Genomic DNA, 20691 nt, shown 5'->3' on the forward strand with positions numbered 1-20691 from the left:
CCTCTTATTTTTCAGCATTTAAGGACACTTATTCTCCATCCCACAGAGCAGGGAAAATACTAGTAATCTACCAGCTGTAATAATCACATAACCATATTTCAGTTGAGAATTGTAGTGTAGATACGGTAAATAGATAGTATCTTGCCTATTATATTCCTGTGTACCTTTGTGTACGGTAACCCTTTCGATATTTCAGCATTTAACCAAATGCCAGTTTTCATTTCTAATAGAGCACAGTAGGATAAAATAGTATTAATAATCTTCTGTCCATGCATTTCACTTTGTTGGTAATCCTTGAGTAGTTCTTGTGAATTTCAAACTTTAATTGTAATTTTCACCTGTTTGTGCTCAGTAACAACCTATTATAATCAAGATATGTCTGAACGTAGTTTAAAAATTACTGTAGTGTATTGTAGTATCTTATTAGAAATTAGTGTGTTTATTCTATTATTGTGAAATATTTGTGTAGTATAAGTATCTGTAGAAATTCTCATAGTAAAATTCTGTTGTAATTAGGATAGGCTTAATTGCAGTTTAGAATTGTGTAATTCTTGTGTATTCCTTTTGGTATTCAGTAATCAACAGCAATTTTCATCCTCTTAGGGTGTTGCAGGATAAAAATGTAGTACAACTAATTAGTATTGTAGTGTAATAGTATATTAATTACCTTATTGTCGTGTGATCTTTATGTACTAACACAGACAACACATGTAACAAGCTTTAACAGCTTCATTATAGATAAAAGCACATACTGACTATAAAATCATGTAGCGAATATTTAAGATTGACTTAAATATTATACTTAAGTGATCAGTGTATTCTGTATGTACATAATTTATAACATCAAGATGTCTCGTCCCCTAAGAGACATCATCAGCTAGAATCTTCTTTAGCGTTTGTCCCGTCTGGTGGCAGGGTCCACTGTGTGGATTCGTTGTCTCCATTTAATTCGGTCACGGGCCATGTCAGGATGTAGTCTTACAGCTTTCAGGTTGTTATACACTGTATCGATCCATCGCTGTCTTGGTCATCCCTTGTGCCTCTTTCCAGCGACTTCCAATGTATACGCTGACTTTGCCAGTGTATTATCTTTTGCACGCAACACATGTCCAAACCAGCGCAGGCGGTTTTCCTGTATTTTCTTCTGGATCAGTGCAACGCCAAAGTGTTTCCTAATATTGTCATTTGAAATATAATCCAGTCTAGTGATGCCAGCTGTCCACACTTAAGCATCTTTGTCTCCATAACGCTTAGTCGACTTTCTACCTCCTTTGTAACAGGCCAACACTCAGTGCCGTAGAGAGCGACAGGACGGATAACAGTCCGGTAGATCTTAGATTTTAGATGGTCCTTCATCCGACAGTTGCAGGTGACGCCCGTGTCATTCGCCACTTCAGCCAGGCTGCCATCATCAGAGAGTGTGGAGCCAAGATATTTAAATTTCTCTACTCGTGGTAAATCTTCACCATTTTCGTGGATAGTTCCAACTTTTCGAGGATCTAATGTCATATACTCTGTCTTCTTTTTGTTGATATGCAGGCCGTATTGCGCTAGTCTGTTGTTCCATTCTTTTGTTTGGCGTTGGAGATCAAACTTATTCTCAGCAGCCAAAATGACATCATCAGCATAGAGAAGTGTCCATGGTATTGGCTTGTGCAGGTCTGATGTAACAGTGTCCATCACAAGAATGAACAGCAGTGGTGATAAGGCAGAGCCCTGATGTACTCCTACAGTGATGCGGAAATCATCGAACGCTTCTGCGGAAGCTTGAACATAACTGCTTGGTTCTACGTAGAGCATCTGTACCCACTTAACAAGGAGCTCTGGAATGCAAAGTTGCAAAGCTGACTGCTATATGACTTGCAACTTTAACAATGTTTGCCACCGAGCTTGATGGCTTCAGTCGCTTAAGTGTGGCCAGTATCCAGTATGGAAATTCTAAGTTCCCTCCATGGGAACTTAGAATTTCCATTTGGAATTGCTAGGCGGGCAATAATTCCATTGTGGAGATTTATCTCCCGTATGCAGTTATCAGACTGTGCCCCTTATAATGGGCTTCTGATAAGTTCACCTGCATACACCCCAGCGTCAGTGGGTAGGGTCTGACACATCCCACTCTGAGGAGTCTAGTGTCAGACCTAAGACGAAACGCTGGTTAATAGAGCAAGTGCCTGAAAAGCCTTACATCTGATCAGTATCCAGTATTCGGGAGATAGTGGGTTCGAACCCCACTGTCGGCAGCCTTGAAGATGGTTTTCTGTGGTTTCCCATTTTCACTCCAGGCAAATGCTGGGGCTGTACCTTAACTAAGGCCACAGACGTTTCCTTCCCATTCCTAGGCCTTTCCTGTCCCATTGTCGCCATAAGACATATCTGTGTCGGTGCAACGTAAAACAAATATAAAGAAACAAAAAAAACACAAAGTTTGCCAATATTTTATTTTAAATGTCCTTGCATATGAAAGTGTTTTTAATTTGTCTTTCCAATCTAATAATGTAAATTTTTGTATTCTGATATATTATTGTAGTTTATTCTAGCTGATGCTGTCCCTTATGGGACAAAACTTGTACTAGATGTAATAAATAATATATGTATCAAACAGACGGACCACTTTAATATAATATTTAAGTTAATCTTAAACATTCGCTACTTGAACCTAGACAATATTCCTTTCGTTTCATTTTTTCTGCACAAAAGAAGTTATTTTCTTTTTTCTTTCCTTTTCATTATTCTGTAAAGAACAGCTAAGAAGTGCAGGTGCAGGCACTGTGGGTGTGGCCAGGCATTAAGGAGTATGAGGGAGAAGTTTGTAACCATACGAATGTACGATCCCCAAATTTTTAGGTTAGGAAATTTTCGTAATATTGAAGTCATGTAAATCATGTAATTTTGTTCACTTATATGTAAAAACATAAGATTAGAAGAAGAATTTGTAGTAGGGAATTTTGTATATATATGTAACTTTAATTTGTGTAAGTGTCTGCACATGGCGTGGCAGTGTACGTTACTCAAGAATTGTGCAACACGGAAAACAGTGGCCATATCGGGATAGACGCTTGAAGTCAGTTGAAAGTGTTGCAACAAAGTGGCTTGGAAACCCGGGGTACGGCAGGTAGTATAGGCTAAAGAATTGGAGTGGATCAATGTGGATATACGTGAGTGGACATTCAATGTCACATCAGACACTCAACAGCCAATACGAGGGCTTTGTTTTAAGCGTGGTTGGGTTGACTGAGTGACGCGTCAAGAAGTGCCTGTGAGAGCGTTGCTACCAGTAAACTTTTCGGGACGCTATTACCACGTGTAGCAAGCCTATATAAGCATGTACGCGTGTGCGGCAAGTCATTCTAATTCTGTTTCTGATGCTGTTTCTGTGTTTTTCTCATTCGGACCAGTGCGCGGGAGCTACATATTTTCCGCAGTTTCCATGCGATCTACTACTGTTCGTGAGTATCTTTTACGGAGTGAACATGGTATAATCACAGATGCTAACGAGTTTCCGGCTTTGCGGTGGACGTTCTGTAAAAGACGCTACTAAGTGTCTGATACTCAAACTCTGTCTAATAATTAGGCCTATACTACAATTCTTCTATAAGATAATGTACAGTGGATGTGGTGGTGCATACGGAATCTACATTATAATTGTATGCCCTCGCGGACCAATTTTGTAGAGCTTGAACAGCTCTACATTTCTTGAGAAAAGAATTCATCGTCGGCCGAGCATGCAGTTTCAGTTGGAGAAACGTGAGGTGTCACACTAACCTGTGCAGCAATCTGGAAGGATTCAAGACGTCGATGAAGAAGTGTGTAAATAAGGTTAGGGATGCTCTTTGTAAAGAAGGTTGAGACTCATAGCGTGTAATAAGAAGGTTGCATCCGTACGTAGAGAAAGTCGTCGTACTTTTCTTTACCAGATTAGGATTTTCTTCTGTAACAGTAGAGTGCAGTGGGACTCTTACCTGAAGGTATGTTAAATGTATATAGTGAAAATAATTTTTGGTGGTTAGTAGATATTTGTAATTTGCCTTTGTAAGCGGCAAACACGAGTTGGTCTCATTAAGTAATTTTTTTCTTTTTTGGTGATTTTAGTGGTTGGTAATTTGCCTTTGTAAACGGCAAACACGAGTAGGTCTCGTCGAGTAATGATTTTGTTGGTCATAGTTGTTAGTAATTTGCCTTTGTAAATGGCAAACACGAGTTGGTCTCGTCAAGTGGTTTTTTTTTTTTTTTTTTTTTTTTTTTTTGTTGGTGGTGGTTTTAGTGGTTTGTATAATTGCCCTTTTATAAACGGCAAACATTAGATGGTCTTGTCAAGTGATGTTTTTGTTGTTGGTGGTAGTTGTTTGTAATTTGCCTTTTGTAAACGGCAAACAGGAGTTGGTCTCATCAAGTGATGATTATTGTGGTATTTTTTATATATATTTTTATATATTTTGGGAGTAAAGTCATGGAATGAAACTTGCAGTAAATCTTTTATCAGTAGAGTATGGATGAGGCTCGTGTGCTACCCAAATTTAATTTCAGGGGTTAAACAGCAACAGGCAAGGTTATAAAGCAAGTCTGGAGCTTCGTCAGCCTGATGACCGTCGCCTTGGGAGAGGGAGTTGCTCGTTGCTCTACAGAGTTAATTATTCCTGCAATTGTTTTGCGGGTGGCGCCCAAACTTATTATTCATAATTATTTTAGTCACCGTTTATTCATTTGATAATTTCAATAGCTTGCAGATGTTACAAGTTGGAGAGTTTGAGGGAGATAATAATTTTCTCAGAAGACAGGAAGGAAGGTAGGCATCAATGAAACAATGTACAGCATACAGTAGGTGTAAAAGAGGGATGGGAAGGAAAGGGGGGAATTGAAGAAGACAGGTGATCTAATGTTTTAAGGGGAAAGACATTGCAGGCTAAGGGCTCTATTCGGGATCAGAATTCAGGACAGGTATCTATGAGAAATTGGTACGAGTCACTACAGGTAGAACAACAGAAGGAAGATGAGGAACAGGGAACTGTTGCTGAGAATCATGGAAGTAGGAGGAAAAGAAAAGGTAGGTAAGGAAAATGTGGAGTAGAGGATAGGAAAAGTCAGGTGGAACAGGCTCATGGGAGGGAGAAACGGGAGGAGATAGTAGCTTCTGCAGCCACCAGGAAAGACAGGGCTGACCAGGAGGGGAGGAGATCAAATGAGGTGGGTAGGGTTGAGGTTCTGGTCACGATGGATTCCACTGTTGGACATGTGGGGAAAATGTGTGGAGGAAAGGGTACTAGGGTAGTGTTATCCAGGAATTAGGTTAGGACAGATGTTGAGGAAAGTATGACGAGTGTGATAAACGGATATAATTTGAAAACAGTATTCTCTCACCCATGGCTAAATAATGCAAGTATCAAGGTCGAATTATTATTATTTTAAGATTATAATTATTATTACTTGTAATGTATGACTATGAAGAGTTAACATCCAATTAGTACGAGTACTATTATTATTATTATTATTATTATTATTATTTACGTAGTCAAATGATCGCATTGTGTGTGAGGTTATGTCATGAAACTTGTACTGTATATAGATATTTACAGAGGTTGAGTCATAAGTCATGGCAACTATTTTTTCCTCGCAAACAGGAGACAACATGGAAAATCTAAGAAATGCATTTGGAAACGTACGGTATGTACTTGCGTATTATTTATTTATTTATCGTGTCAGAAGTACAAAGTAAGAGAGACAAAAATTTAACAAGGAAATTTTAAACATTGGTTGACCAAAAATTGGCCACGACAAGCGCATTTGGAGTTGCCCTCATTAGATCTTTAATGGTACAAGTGGCTGGAGAAGATGGACACAGTAGAAGATGCTCGTTAGTCTGCTTAGTACCACACTTGCAGTAAACTGTCTCCACAGGAAGGCCCCATTTCTGTAGGTTGGTCTTGCATCTCGTGGTGCTGGAGCGTAATCGATTGAGAACCTTCCACGTTGTCCACTGTTCAGAATGTCCAGGAGGAAGTTCTTCCTTTGGAACCATCCATTCTCTCAAATGTTGACATTTTTCCCGCCACACTGAGATTCTTGCTTGTTGTGGTGTTCCTTTAAGAGCTTCAGTGGTTGTCAAGAAGCTCTTTCTTGATTTCAACCTAGGATGTGCTGGCTGACAGGCATACAAAGGATGGGCTTCCATAGTCATAGCCTTGCTTTTCTCATGCCTAGCAGCAATCTCACGTCGGATTTCGGGTGGTGCTATACCAGCGAGACAGTGGAGTTTATCTATGGGAGTAGGTCTTAAACAACCTGTGATAATACGGCAGGTGTCATTTAGTGCTACATCTATGTTTTTGGCATGGCTGGACTTATGCCACACGGAGCATGCATACTCAGCAGTGGAGTAGCACAGTGCTAGCGCGGTACTTGTGTATGATGCCACTAGATGGTGTATGTAAACAACAGTGTGGGTCTAAGCATGCCCCCAAGTTCAGTGTGTGAGTGAGAGTGTCACAAAATTGAAGTCAACAAGCAGAAGCAACGATCATATATTAAAATAGCAGTTCTCCGTGGCAGAAATGCACGCCAATGCCATGCAGAGCTATGGGAAGCATTAGGTGTGTGATTATGATCTAATCCCCAAAGTCAAGAAGCCATTACGTGGACAACGGTTTGATAACTACGAGGACATCGTAACAGCATTTCGGAGAGAGGTGTCACATGTTAGCGATACACATGCAGCTCCTGCCCCACCACTGGCAATGCACAGTGGAAACCTTGGGTGATTATTTCGAAGGTCTGTAACCAGTGGAGACGTACGCAGTCTTGTGTATTTGCTGTCTATACCATAATAAAACGTTTACCAATGGCCTGTGTTCTGACACTTTCCTACAAGAATTTCCTGAAGTCAGAATTTGTCTTCAGGCACTATGCATAAGTACATGCCCTATATTTCCAAATGCATATCTTTGGTTTTCCATGGTGTCTCCTGTTCACGAGAAAAACAATAGTTACCATGATTTATGACTTGACCCTCGTATATGTAAGAACCTATAATTAATTTATTCTTACCTGTATATATAATTTGTAATCCCCTATGGTATTTTGAAACACACTGTAAGATAGAGAATGGTTCTAGATCAGATGAGGTGATGGTAGAATATTCTATACATTATAACCATGTTGTTAGGCACTCGAGAATTTACGAGAAGGTATTTTGGTAACGTATCTTTCTAGAATCCTGGCCAGGCACATATATAAAGAGGTGGTCTTGATGGTAGATGAGTTATTGTATAGTAAGAGTCATCATTTAACAGTTGTTGACCAGACGTGTGTTGTGCTAACAAGTGTTTGAAGTATGTGAATTGGCTTAGTAAAGTTGGTAGTTAACATGCAGTGGTTGCAGTCTCCATGTTGAAGTGATAGCCAGTTGTTAACATGGCAGCTTTGTTGATGTTCTCTGAGTGAAGTGTTTTGTTTGTGATACAGTGATTAAAGTTACATGAATTCAATTTGTAAATAATTGTAAATAAATCCGTGTAAACAAGTTGACAGCATTTTGTGTGCATCATTATGGATACATCAAGTAGAAGAGGAGGAGGGAAAGGAGAAGGTGGCAGTGTTAGATGTTGGTACCAACAATGTAAGGCAGGCAGATATAAGTAGCAACATAGTTGGGGATGAGTGGGATCTGGCAAAAGCAGCATGGGTGAAGTTTAAGTAAGCGGAGATTGTTATAAGTGGAATACTCTGTAGGAGGGACACTGACTGGAATGTGATTGGGGATTTAAATGAGACTACGGAGCCGGTATGTGGGAAACAGGGAGTGAGATTTCTAGATCCTAATGGATGGGTAGGAGGCCGTGCTCAGATGGCCTTTACCTAAACTGTAGTGGTATGCGTAAATTAGGAAATTTGCTTAGAAGGCTTATAGGAAGGTACATTCAGGGAAACATGGTGTTCTATGGAGCGGTGATAAGAGTACAGGGATCTGGAAGTCAAGCAGGGATGACATAAAAATGTTAATGTTGAACTAGAGAAGTATTGTAAAGAAAGGAATAGAATTAAGTAATTTAATAGATATATATTTACCAGACATTGTAGTAAAAGTTGAATCATGCCTCAAAAATGATGTAATGATGCAGAAATTTTCTCACGGAACTGGAGTGTGTATCGTAAGAGATAGGATAAGCGTGGTAGGAGGGGGAGTATTCATTCTGGTGAAAGAAGAATTTGTAAGCTACGAAAAGGTTTAAAATAACAAACATGACATTCTAGGTGCTAGGCTCATCTCCGAAGATAATAGGCAATTTGATGTTCTTGGAGTGTACAGACCGGGAAAAGGTAGCGCTGGCGCTGATACAGAATTATTTGATAAGATAATCAGCTATGAGGGAAACGATATGGAAAGGAATGCGACTCAATTTACCAGTGTCAACTGGGAAGTTAATGCGAATGCCAACAAATGGCAAATAAGTTAATACGGAAAGAACAGCTGATTAGCTGATTCAGAAAGAGATGGAACCAACTACTGTACAGGGAAGAATATTCTGGACGTGGGGCTGGTAAAACCAGACGAATTCTATGGAGAAACCGAAGTAATAGATGGTATTAGTGATCACAAAGCTGTTTTAATCATAGTTAAAAATAATGTAATAGAAAAGAAGGTCTTAAAGGTATGGCCATGAGGCAGTACCACATGGCTGATAAAACAGGCATGAGGGAGTTTTTTAAAAGTAGCTATGATTGTTGGAAAAAGGGAAAAAAAAAATTTAAACATACTCTGGGATGGGTTTAAAGCATTGTTGAGGAATGTGAAAACAGGTTTGTATCTTTAAAGGTGGTAAGGAATAGTAAAGATCCACTATATTATACAAAGAAGTAATGAGAATAAGAAGGAGGTGCAGGGTGGAAAGAAATAGAGCTAGAAATGGAAGGAACTTCGTAGGAAATTTAATTTAGCAAAGAAGTCAGCTAAGGATAACATGATGGTAAGCATAATTGGCAGTCATACAAATTTTAGTGAAAAATGAAAGGGTATGTATAGGTACTTTAAAGCCAAAGAAATAATGATGTTTATTAAATTTCACCTATTCAATACATAAAGAGTAATTTTAATTAAAAAATTATAAAGACATGTTCTGCCCTTTTTAGAGGCATCTTTAGCCTTAAATCTCAAACCAGAAAGATAATAAATCAAGATCCTGATTGCTATTAATTGTAGTTTTAAAAAAAAATTACAAAGTATAAATGTTAGGTACATGTGTCAAAAAATGAGCGAGTGGGATGGCAGTAGTTAAATTATTCTTATAATAAAGCCTTTATAAAGCCTTACAGTCTTGATTTATATACTTTTATGAATGTCCTTGTCTAAAAATGTGGTAACAAGTTACATATGAGTAGTTCTACAAGAACACAATTATTTCTGCATCGAATTAAACCTTGTTAAAAGGTGCCCTGAATTGGTTGAGGTCATAAGAAATAAGCTTGGATCATAAACAGCTTAATCCTTAGGATAGTAACGAAGAAAAGTGTTATTGATTACTCCTAGTGGAGTTTAAATAAAATTTTAAAGTTGCTAGTTTGTTGCTAATGATGCTTTCACGGCTCGTACTTATAGGCATGATACTGTATAGGCTTTTAAAGAGTCATTTTTTAAGAAGCCTTTCTCGTGGACAATTGAGATTTTTTCTGAGGACGCAGAGCACAGTTCTCTGTGAAACATAAAGAATTTCACCTTATTTTCTTGACACGGCATAAGCCCAAAAGCCTATACAGTATCATTGCTAGTTTGTTGTTAATCTTTTGTGATGAGATGAGTCCGCTGCCTTCTTAAATAACATTGTAGGAGTGAGGAAAATGCTTGATAGTAAGTAGTGGTAATTCTAAAGTTTTATAAGAACACAGATAATTCTGCATTGAATTGAACTTTGTTGAAAGTTGAGGGTGTAAGAAATAAATTTAGAGCTTAAACAGTTTAATCTTCAGAATAATGATGAAGAAAAGTATTTTTGATCACTCCAAGTGGCATTTAAAATCAAATTTAAAGTTCCTAGTTTGTTGTTAATCTCGTGTGATGAGATAAGTACGCAGTCTTCTTAAAGCACATTGTAGGAGCGAGGAAGAGTACTCTATGGAAAGAAGCTGTGTTTATTTTATCTAGAAGGTGTAACTGCGGCTTCTTATGTAGAGAGTTGAGGGAAATGTGGTTTAATGTCTGTAACAAGGGGAGAGTTAAGTATTAAGGAATGAAAATGAAGGAAAGGCGAGTTCAAAGAAAAAAACGATGTGTGTAAATTCACTTACCCCTTTGGCAATTCTGAGGTAAATTGGTTAAAGTAAAGGAGAGTTAAAGAAAAACATTGTATTATCCGCACACTTTATCTTGGTGCATTTACACCCTAGTGCTGAATCGGTCGACCTCGGCGATCTTCGAGATTCGTACTGGCAACCTTTGAAACACAAACTATGAATCGCTTAAGCATCGTTGTGCGACATCTGGCGTACACTTTACATACTAGTACTGTTGTTGTTTACACAACAAAGCCAAAGTATAGAATTCATGCTAGGAACAAGATTCGCATCGAGAAATGTTTTATAATGTTATATAATGTGTATGTGACATAGTTGTTGGCTTAAGATGATAACGGTTTAGAAATTTCATATCGATAGATCATATTCTCGATTCAATTCAGATTTCATTTTCATTCAGTTGGCAGCACCAGGCAGCACTATCGATACCGGGACAGCTCCCTCCTTACTCCTCACCCCCGTACACAAATGCACCAAGATAAAGTGTGCGGATATTACGTAATTTTGTTTATCTTTTCAACTGTTAGAGTGTTAATCAGTTGCTATGGTATCATTTAAATGATTGACACTTGCGCTTCTGGTGTTATATCGGTGTGATTAGGTGAGGCGGGTGTGGTGGAGGAGGGGTGTTAGGCGGGGCTTTAGGTTTATGTGTTATTGGTTGCGGTGGGTTTGTGGGGACGGACAGAGTAGGAGTTGTGTTTTTTTAAGTAGTAGGGGGTTCTGGGAAATGATAATTTAAGATTAGTTAGAATGTTGTTTTGTTTTCAATTTAGTGATTTCAATAATTTTGATAATATTTCATATAATGGGTTTTTCACATCAATTTTATCATTGAGGTTTAGATTTTTGTTATAATATTGGTCTAAAAATATATAGTTGTTTTCTAATTCATTCATCAATTTCCCTTTATCAACTTTTTAAATAATTGTGAGGTCTTGATCTATAGTAGTGAAATGATGTCCTATTTCTTCATGTGGGAACTCATAGCTGAAAACTTGTTGTGTTTGATGGCATTAAAATGTTCCAAGTACCTCGGAGGGTGAAAACCTCGGCCTGCTTGTCCGAAGTACGAGACGCCACATTGTGTGCAAGCGAGCCTGTATATGCCTGAACCTGAATAAATGTTGCTCTTTGAATTGACTGTGTTGTGAAAGAATAATTTCTGGTTCGTGTTGGTTGTTCTAAAGGCTATGCATGTGTTTTGGTTTTTTATGGGGTTCAGGACCTGGTAAATGTCTGGATTGTTGTAAGGGAAGGTAATAAACTTGTTTTTTTTTTGGGGTCTGTCAGGGATGAGTTTTGCTGTTAATTTGAGTTTGATCTTGTTGATTAATGGTTAATTGTTTCTTGTTTATACTCATTCATTTTTGCTAAGTCTTTTTATATTATTGAGTTATGCTTTTAGGTTTTTAGGCGATAGAGGGATTTTTAAGGCTCTGTAAATTAATCTGTGAAAGGTAGACAGTTTATGGGAGTTGGGATGTAATGAAGTATATTTGATTGTTGTTGAAGTGTGAGTAGGTTTTCTATAAATTTGGAAGTCAAAGATATTGTTATTACATGTTACTGTGATATCTAGGAAATTTAAAGATCCGCTGATTTCGTCTTCCTTGGTAAATTCATATTTTGGTCTAGGTTGTTTAAAAAAATGTAAAATATTATTACTGTTATTGAGTTCTTTATTAATAATTGCGAACGTGTCATCTAAGTATCGAAGCCACAAGTTAAAGCCTTTTATATTTGTTGAAATTTTATGATGCCAGATAAGGGATCTCCCATAGCTAAGCCATCTTGATGGTAAATTTTACCATTAAAAGTAAAATAGCTGTTTTTTAGAACAAAGTTAGGATTCTTAAGAAGTCTTCTAATTCAAGCTTGCTAAGTTTACTATGTTTAGCGAGGTTTTCTTTGATAATAGTTATAGTTTCTTTGATCAGCACGTTAGAATACATATTAGTAATATCAAAAGAGCACATAATATGGTTGGGTAATAAAGTGATTTTTTTTGAAGTAACAAAAAAATCTATTGAAATTTTTATTGGGGATTTATTATTCAAAACGTAATGTTTTTTGAGAAAGTTGTGGATATATTTTGAGGTTTGATATGTTGGACTATTTCTGCAATTGATGATTGGACGTATGGGTATATCCTTCTCATGTAATTTAGGTAAAGCTCTTGCTGTGGGGGTATTAGGGTTCATTAGGATTAGTTTTGCTGTTCTTGTTTATTCAGTAAAAATGTGGAATTCTTTAATAATGTTTTTAAATTCTGTTGGATTCTTATTGTGGGGTCTTTATTAACTATTGTGTAAGACTCATATGTGAAAAAATCTAGAGTTTTTTAATGTAATTTTTTAAATTGAATATAACCATGGTTTCCCCCTTGTCAGCTTTAGTTATTATATTGTTATGTTTTATTTTGTTTTTCATGTCTTTATTTAATTTAGTGTAGTTAAGATTAGCATTTTTATTTAATCCCTCAGTTAATGTTGGTAATTTCTTTTTTTTATTTCATATCTAGTATCGTAATTCCAAAGGGAGTTTAGAGATATTCGTCTCGACCTGTGGTATGGTGGTGACAATATCGTTTTCTTTTTGTATACTAGGCCAATTATGTTTTAACCCTTTATTTAATAATTTCATTTCTTTTTCTGAGACAATAGTATTTGTTAAGTTAACTATGGCGGCTGTGTTGTTGAAAGAAGGAGCCTTTTCATTTAAGGCAGAGACAGGTTCAAAGAAAGACATTGCAGGAATCATTAATGAACAAGGGGAGTATGTATGCAAGGATCCTCAAAAGGCAAAAGTATTCAGTCAGCAGAATGTAAAGATTGTTGGTTACAAGGATAATGTCCAGATAGAGGAGGTGACTAATACCAAAGAAGTATTAAAATTTACCTGTGATAACAATGACATTTACAAGAAGATACAAAATTTGAAAACTAGAAAAGCAGCTGGAATTGATAAGATTCTGGGGACCGAGCTCGACAGCTGCAGTCGCTTAAGTGCGGCCAGTATCCAGTATTCGGGGGATAGTAGGTTCGAACCCCAATGTCGGCAGTCCTGAACATGGTTTTCCGTGGTTTCCCATTTTCACACCAGGCAAATGCTGGGACTGTACCTTAATTAAGGCCACGGCCGCTTCCTTCCCAATCCTACCCATCTCCTATCCCATCGTCACCGTAAGACCTATCTGTGTCGGTGCGACGTAAAGCAAATTGTAAAAAAAGATTTGGTGGATATACCAAAGAAAAAGTACCATATCTGTAGTACATATTCGATTATTGTTTGCATGAAGGAGCTATACTAAATGAATCGAGAGTTGCAATTGTAGCCCACGTTTATAAAGAAAAGGGTGATAAACATAAATGTGAAAAAGAAAAAAAGAAAATACAAGAAACTACTCAGGTTACTCAGGACTGGTCCACTCAACTTAGCATCATAATCCCCTTTTGGAGAGAGCCTTAGATTGAATGTGGACAGATGAATGAATGAATGGAGCTGAGTCCAACTCACCAGTGTATGAACTGTAAGTGATCCATTGAAGCAGCTGAAGGACTTCTTCAAAGAAGTCTTCACCATTCCAGATGTTCATGTACCCAGAAAGAAAGTGAGAGACAACAGGGATGCCTTGTAACATGTACTGCTCCAGTTCCCACACTTGCTGAAGGAGATTCTTCTTCTCAGAGATTGGAGCATTCCTCTCCATTGTAAGAAATACTGAGGAAAAAAAAAAAGAAAGTACAGTAATTCAAGGAAAGGGTTCTTTAATAAAACAATTCATGAATCAAAATACCTCGCTGTAACATTAACTGGCTACCTGACAGAAAATGTGCCGATCACAATGGGAGCCCTCAGAACATAAACTGAAATCCCTTAAACTTTTACATGAATGCAATAAACATTTGGCTGGACAAGGAAACATTTGAGAATGTTTAGCCCGTTAACCACAGTCTCTTTTCAACTGTTGCAGGATTTTCCTTCCAATGCTTATGGTACTTTTTTAAATCCTGAAGAACCATCTCTCTTGAACATTTTAATGAAACCACATCTCAAACATATCACCAAAACAATTATGTAATAAACTCCTCACAATTACCTTTAAAATGTCTCTTGTTTTAGTGTATACTTTGTCCTCAGGAGAAATTTCCATTTGGGGAAAGAAAGTAAGGAAAGTCATAAGATACTTGAAGAAAGAAATCATAAGATACTTGAATGACAGCCGGGCTGAGTGGCTCAGACGGTTGAGGCACTGGCCTTCTGAACCCAACGCGTCAGGTTCAATCCTGGCTCAGTCCAGGGGTTTATTTGAAGGTGCTTAAATACGCCAGTCTCGTGTTGGTAGATTTACTGGCGCATAAAAGATCTCCTGCGGGACGAAATTCCTGCACCTCGGCATCCCCGAAAACCGTAAAAATAGATAGTGGAACGTAAAGCAAACATTATTTACTTGAATGACAAACCATTTTAAAGCTGAAGGATCAGGATTTTTGCTAGAATACCAAAATAATAACTCTGAAAATAACAACAGGTAATACAGAAGGAAATAAAAACAATTACAAATGATTACAGAAAATCCTTTGCCAAAGAGCACAGTTAATTTTGAATATAATGACTTAAAATGTAACTAAACTAACAACATGCATAATGTATTAAGTCACTTTGGGAACTAACTTTACTAAGAATTTCCAGAAACCAAATACAAAAGGGAAACCACTTTTTCCTTTCTGAAAGCCAAATGATCATAAATATGTCCCTTGATCATGGCCATCCAAAATGGCTGCTAATTACAGATGGCAACCAGCCATAAGACGTAGCCTGGAGGGTTGCTAGGTAACATCCGTCCGTCCATCCATCCTTCGCCTTGTACAGTTTATCCTACCCTTTCTGGCTGATGAAAGCCCCTTGTCTGTCTCGTGAGAATTCTGTAAAGTATGTGCCTAATTATATAACAGCGCGGACAACTCCCACTACCTGGCTGTGACAGATACTTCCAGAATTCTTAGGAGGCAGACAAGGGGCCTATGTCAGCCAGAAAGGGTAGAATATAAAAGACAAAGGTCAGGAACCACTTTCGAAGTGTGATTGCTGCCTGGGAGACTGATTACCTCTGATCGAGTAAGAGTATTTCAGTTGCCTTGACAAAGAATACTGCAATGTATTCGAAACTTCGGCAAACTGTACGGAATGTACAGAAAACAACAACACGGTTCAACCTGGAAAAAGAACTAAATAATTCTACACACCGTGGAAGTCTCACTTCTAAAAATTTAGTTGAAACAGGTGTGGGTCCAACCATATTTAACAACTATTGGTATAATGCTTTCCCAATGCTTCCATGCAACACATGTCAAATTGACTTGCCTGTGATTTTCGGAGCAACTCTCCATTCATTTGGTATAGCTCCTTCATGGAAACAGCAATCAAATCCTGATGTTAGAAATAAGAAAGCACTAGAATTTTCAAAAATGTCCGATACTTTCCTACCAGAAATGAATGTACAGTAAACCTGGAACACTACTTGCAAAAATAATTTATTAACCCATTTATGCCAGGATTTATTAATTTTTTCCTTTAATTTTCTTTTCACTTTATTACATGTCTATTAGACAAAATTATATTATTAATGTTGATATTTTGATTTCTCGAGACTGAGTTTTGGAAATATTTGTGGTTGTCTTATGGCAAATCCTAGGCACTTAGGATACCTATTTTGTACAACTTCTAGTCATTTCTCTTTATCCTTTTAACAAAATATTAATAATTTGTACACTCTCCAGAGTTAAATAATGCCTTTAACAAGTAAGTCAGGCCATGATAAGTGCAACATGTAATTATTTATTTTCTAGTAGAATAATAAATACAAGTACATCAAATTATTGCATGGTCCATTTGTATATCAAATACGGTGCATCCTAATATAACCAAATATCAGAAATGACACAGAAAGGAAACCACTAAATAAATGCTTTAGGCTCGCTGGTATCGTTATAGTACCAAATATAATGCATCACATTACAAACACTAGCGAGTATGAAATGGAATTAAACAATCGATACACAGTCCTACTTTACATTTGGAATACTGGGTTCATATAATACTGATTACCGAGCTCAACAGCTGCAGTCGCTTAAGTGCGGCCAGTATCCAGTATTCGGGAGATAGTGGGTTCGAACCCCACCATCGGCAGCCCTGATGATAGTTGTTCGTGGTTTCCCATTTTCACATCAGGCAAATGCTGGGGCTATACCTTAATTAAGGCCATGGCCGTTTCCTTCCCACTCCTATCCCTTTCCTGTCCCATCGTCGCCATAAGACCTATCTGTGTCGGCGAGACGTAAAACAACTTGAATATATATATATCGATTAACAGTTCTATGAGCACATTTTTTCCTTTTGTTTACTCCCATGTGTTTCATAAGGCGATAGGGGCAATCAAATCTCACGGATTCGGAAGACTATTCTGGTGACACTGAGGGGGCCCTAAGGAGGACCTGATATCTTCTCAAATATACGTTTGACACGTCTCGCTCGAAATCCAATTGTTGAATCCCTTGCTGACTTTGTTGTACAATATCCAGCTATTCTGCAGAGCTACGTCCAGCAGCCATATAAAAAAGTATGTATGTATGTACAACCTTGTCCCATTCCTCTAGGGCGAACCTATGACGATTTTGGTGGCACGCCACATGAACATAATAATGTTTTTATATAAGTCTTGTACTACAGACAATACATACGTTATAGTTTTTCACGTGTAAGAAATAAATATCGAAAATCTAAATACTAGTTCCATTCGGATGTGCAATATCGGAACACTGCTACACTGATAGGTCCGAAAGTCAAGTGAGATAGTGTCGTTTTCTGGTGGTTTTGTATACGGACATCGCAAACATGTTTTTGGTGCCGAAAAGAACAGAAACTTATCAAAGAACTTTTCAAGAACTCTGGACAAGGGAATTCGGACTGATAGAAAGAGGTGTTGCCTGTGTTCAAAAACAATTGTATCCCCCACATTTAATGTAAAGCTCAATTTCGAGACTAATCATTCAAATGTCTGTTCTATTTCAAATGAAGGAAAAAGGGAGTTTGGTTCACAAATATCGAGCATTACACAAAACTAACTAGTTCTTTTGTATCATCTTTCCGACCCAGGAATAGTATCAGTGCGGCTGTTTCCACTGCATAGTAGAAGAGCATGCATGGGAAACCGATTTCTCAAGGTGAGTTGTTGAAAGAAGCTTTCTTATTGACGTCCGACACTTTATTTGAAAACTTCCCTAACAAACAACTAATAATTAAAAGAATGTCAGCTAGCTGAACTGCTGTCGAGGGTAGAATAATAACAAAATGAGTGAAGAAGTTCCGAGCAATTGAAAGCTAATTTGGATAGCTCCCACGTGTATGTTTTGATGAAAGAATGAATGTGATCTTACAAGCAAGGATAGCTGTGATGAAGATGAAATTAGTTTAATTGTTGAGCATACAAAGTCCGACAACATGGAAAGATAATGAAGCTACTGGAGGAAGTGAATTCCATTCGCAATATTACTACTTTTCATTTTTATACCTAATAATTTTTTTCTCACAATTTGCTTTACGTCGCACCAACGCAGATATGTATTACGGCGACGATGGGATAGGAGAGGCATACGAGTGGGAAGGAAATCGCCATGGCCTTAATTGAGGTACAGCCCCACGGAACATGGAATCAAATGTATTTGAAATATATATGTGTAATAAATAAATAAATAAATAAATAAATAAATAAATAAATAAATAAATAAATAAATAAATAAATGACATATTATGAAACATAATGGGGAATTTAGAAAGGTAGTCGTGGGGTGGGTGTTTGTAGACATTCCTTAATGGAAAACAAGTGGCACAGTCAACAGTTGAGAATAATAAACCAGACTTAAAATGGCACACTAGTTGGAAAAGGTTCGCCATCCCTGCTCTAGGGCATCAGGTATGAAGTGAGACGAATCGTCGTAGCAAGTTTTTATGACCAGATGCCCTTCCTGACATCAACCTCATCAGAGGAGATGAAATTAAATGGCGTATGGCTTTTAGTGCTGAGAGTGTCTGAGGACATGATCAGCTCACCAAGTGCAGGCAACCTGTGCGTCGTGATGTGGATGAAATGATGATGAAGACGACACAAACACCCAGTCCCCATGCCAGCGAAATTAATCAATAATGGTTGAAATTCCCGAACCTGCTGGGAATCGAATCCGGGACGCCTGTAACCAAAGGCCAGCAAACTAACCATTTAGCCATGGAGCCGGACAGCAGGGGAGATAATGAGATGAGATTAAATGAATGACGTGATACTATATGATAGTAGGAAGGGAGAGGAACTTGGTGCCGGCACATAGTCTAATCCTCTCAAATAAGACCAAGGGCTCTGCTCAAGGCTTTACGTTCCCATCTGAAAGACGAATCACAATCAACAGCGGCATATGCACTCACTCCATTAGAGCACTGCGGAGAGGTTTGAAATTTAATCAAGGCTCTTGGCGTGCAATCTAGCATTCACATAATCAAACATCATTACAAATTTCATTGTGATCCATATAGACAGTTATCATTAACAAAATACTTTGTTATTTAAGGTCAACCTAATCAAAACTTGTATTACTCGTGATGAGTTACATTGGGTCAGTTCATGTTTCAGCTTGTTTCAAGCCATTGTCAGCTGACAAATAATTAATTGTAAAGAATAATAATTTACGTATAAACTAAAAGACACACATTAAAACATTTGAACCTTTAAGCAGATCCTTAAAATTAACGTTTCTTGAAAAAGTAGAACGTAATGTTAAAACCAATGCACATTAAAATATTTGACCCTTTTAAATAATTCTTAAAATTAATGGGTGCCATTCATAAACATTCACTATTTTCTGCCTTACTTCGGACTAAAGTTAATCCCAACTTCGGCGGGACTAACTACAGACCAAGAATATGTTATTCATAGACCTGGATTATCCGCGCACTAAGACAGTCTAGAGATCATCCTTGTACATTTCTGTCAAGTGCTGCGATACACTTGTGGGCATGCACATAGCTTGCAAGGTGGTGCACTGCTGTTGCTAGCAGTGTAGATCTAGTTGACCGTGGTCTGAGACAAATCGCGTTCCTTTACTATTCATACAATTCTCAAGGACTGAAAATGGATGGGAAAACGAATTACGGAAGAACAAATGGAGCCGAAAAGAAAATTATTTCTCTTTTCCTGTATGGAGAAGAGATTACCGGTGGTGGAAAATAAATCTATTTCCAGAAATTTGAATATCAAGAAGATATATTCATTTTATTCAATTTCTTGTACAGATAGTTATTGATGATTTTACATTACATTACTTATAAGTATACAAAATAAAACTGTAATACCATTGGATAATATTGTTGTAACCAAGGTTGAAGTTTACAGAACACAACTTTATTTGCTTCACTTTATGATATTTACACAAATAACTGAAATTTATTTTGAAGCAAAAAGGAATATTGAATCTTGAGAAAAGTCTGTCTTTATACAATATGTACAGGTTTGCAGTCTTTATATACACTTCTATCTTGAAAAGATAGTCTTTGTGAATTGACACGTTGATAGTCGAGAACTATCTGGCACACTAACATAAATGTTCATGAGAGTCCTTGTTTGTTGAAGTGCCTGAATTCCTAAAAAGCAAGTTCAATTGATTGAAGAAATTCCACCTAGCGAAACTAAGGGAGCTTGCATAAGTTAGGGAATGAAAATGGCTTGTAAAAGAATTACGGAACATAGGCAGCGGAAACAGGTAAGGGAGCGGTGACCAGAGGTGAAACCTCGTACTGCCAGAAATTCAGTCCACCTGGTCGAAGCACATTTTCAAGAGGAGTAGCCTCCGTGCTCGACGTAGGGTGTATTCTGGAGCTGGACACCGGGGCAAGTGGGCAAGTGAGCAGGCCGGGAGCTCCTATTTATAGTACACTCGATGGTCAGGCACGCGCACTGAGGGCTGCGCGTCGAAGCTAGCAGAATGATACACAGGCGCGCGTGCAGCTGGCAGGCGGAGCGAGAAGGAAGCGCCGGACATACAACAAATATCATGACTGACTAGTTGTTTAAAGTTTTCATTCCATACCCACTGACACAAAAACTTGACCAAACAGACACACCAAACACACTCCGAACATTTAATCCATATGGTGACTGACGACTAAGTATTCATGTGACTGCTGCTTCTCCATCTCACTGACTGACCAACTGTGGCCTTACTCTCCATACGACTACCCATCGACCAAGGCTCCATCCATCTGACTGACTCTATAAGATATGACCAGCCTATATAACCATTAGTTGTCACACGTACATAATCTCCAAAAATAGCAATGATGTCACTCCCACCCAACTCAAAGTAT

At 37.9% G+C, this 20691-nt stretch overlaps 1 protein-coding gene across 1 annotated transcript in view; it reads right to left on the reverse strand.

The window, feature by feature from the left end:
• The window catches only part of LOC136874927 (centromere protein I), a 331694-nt gene that overhangs the window by 161215 nt on the left and 149788 nt on the right, over positions 1-20691 (reverse strand). Inside the window, exon 9 of the mRNA XM_067148637.2 lies at positions 13798-14001. Within this exon, the coding sequence (XP_067004738.2) occupies positions 13798-14001 (204 nt within the window). The remainder of the gene's footprint in view (positions 1-13797; positions 14002-20691) is intronic.

This window comes from Anabrus simplex, chromosome 5 (assembly GCF_040414725.1).
Source record: "Anabrus simplex isolate iqAnaSimp1 chromosome 5, ASM4041472v1, whole genome shotgun sequence".
Classification (NCBI taxonomy): domain Eukaryota; kingdom Metazoa; phylum Arthropoda; class Insecta; order Orthoptera; family Tettigoniidae; genus Anabrus; species Anabrus simplex.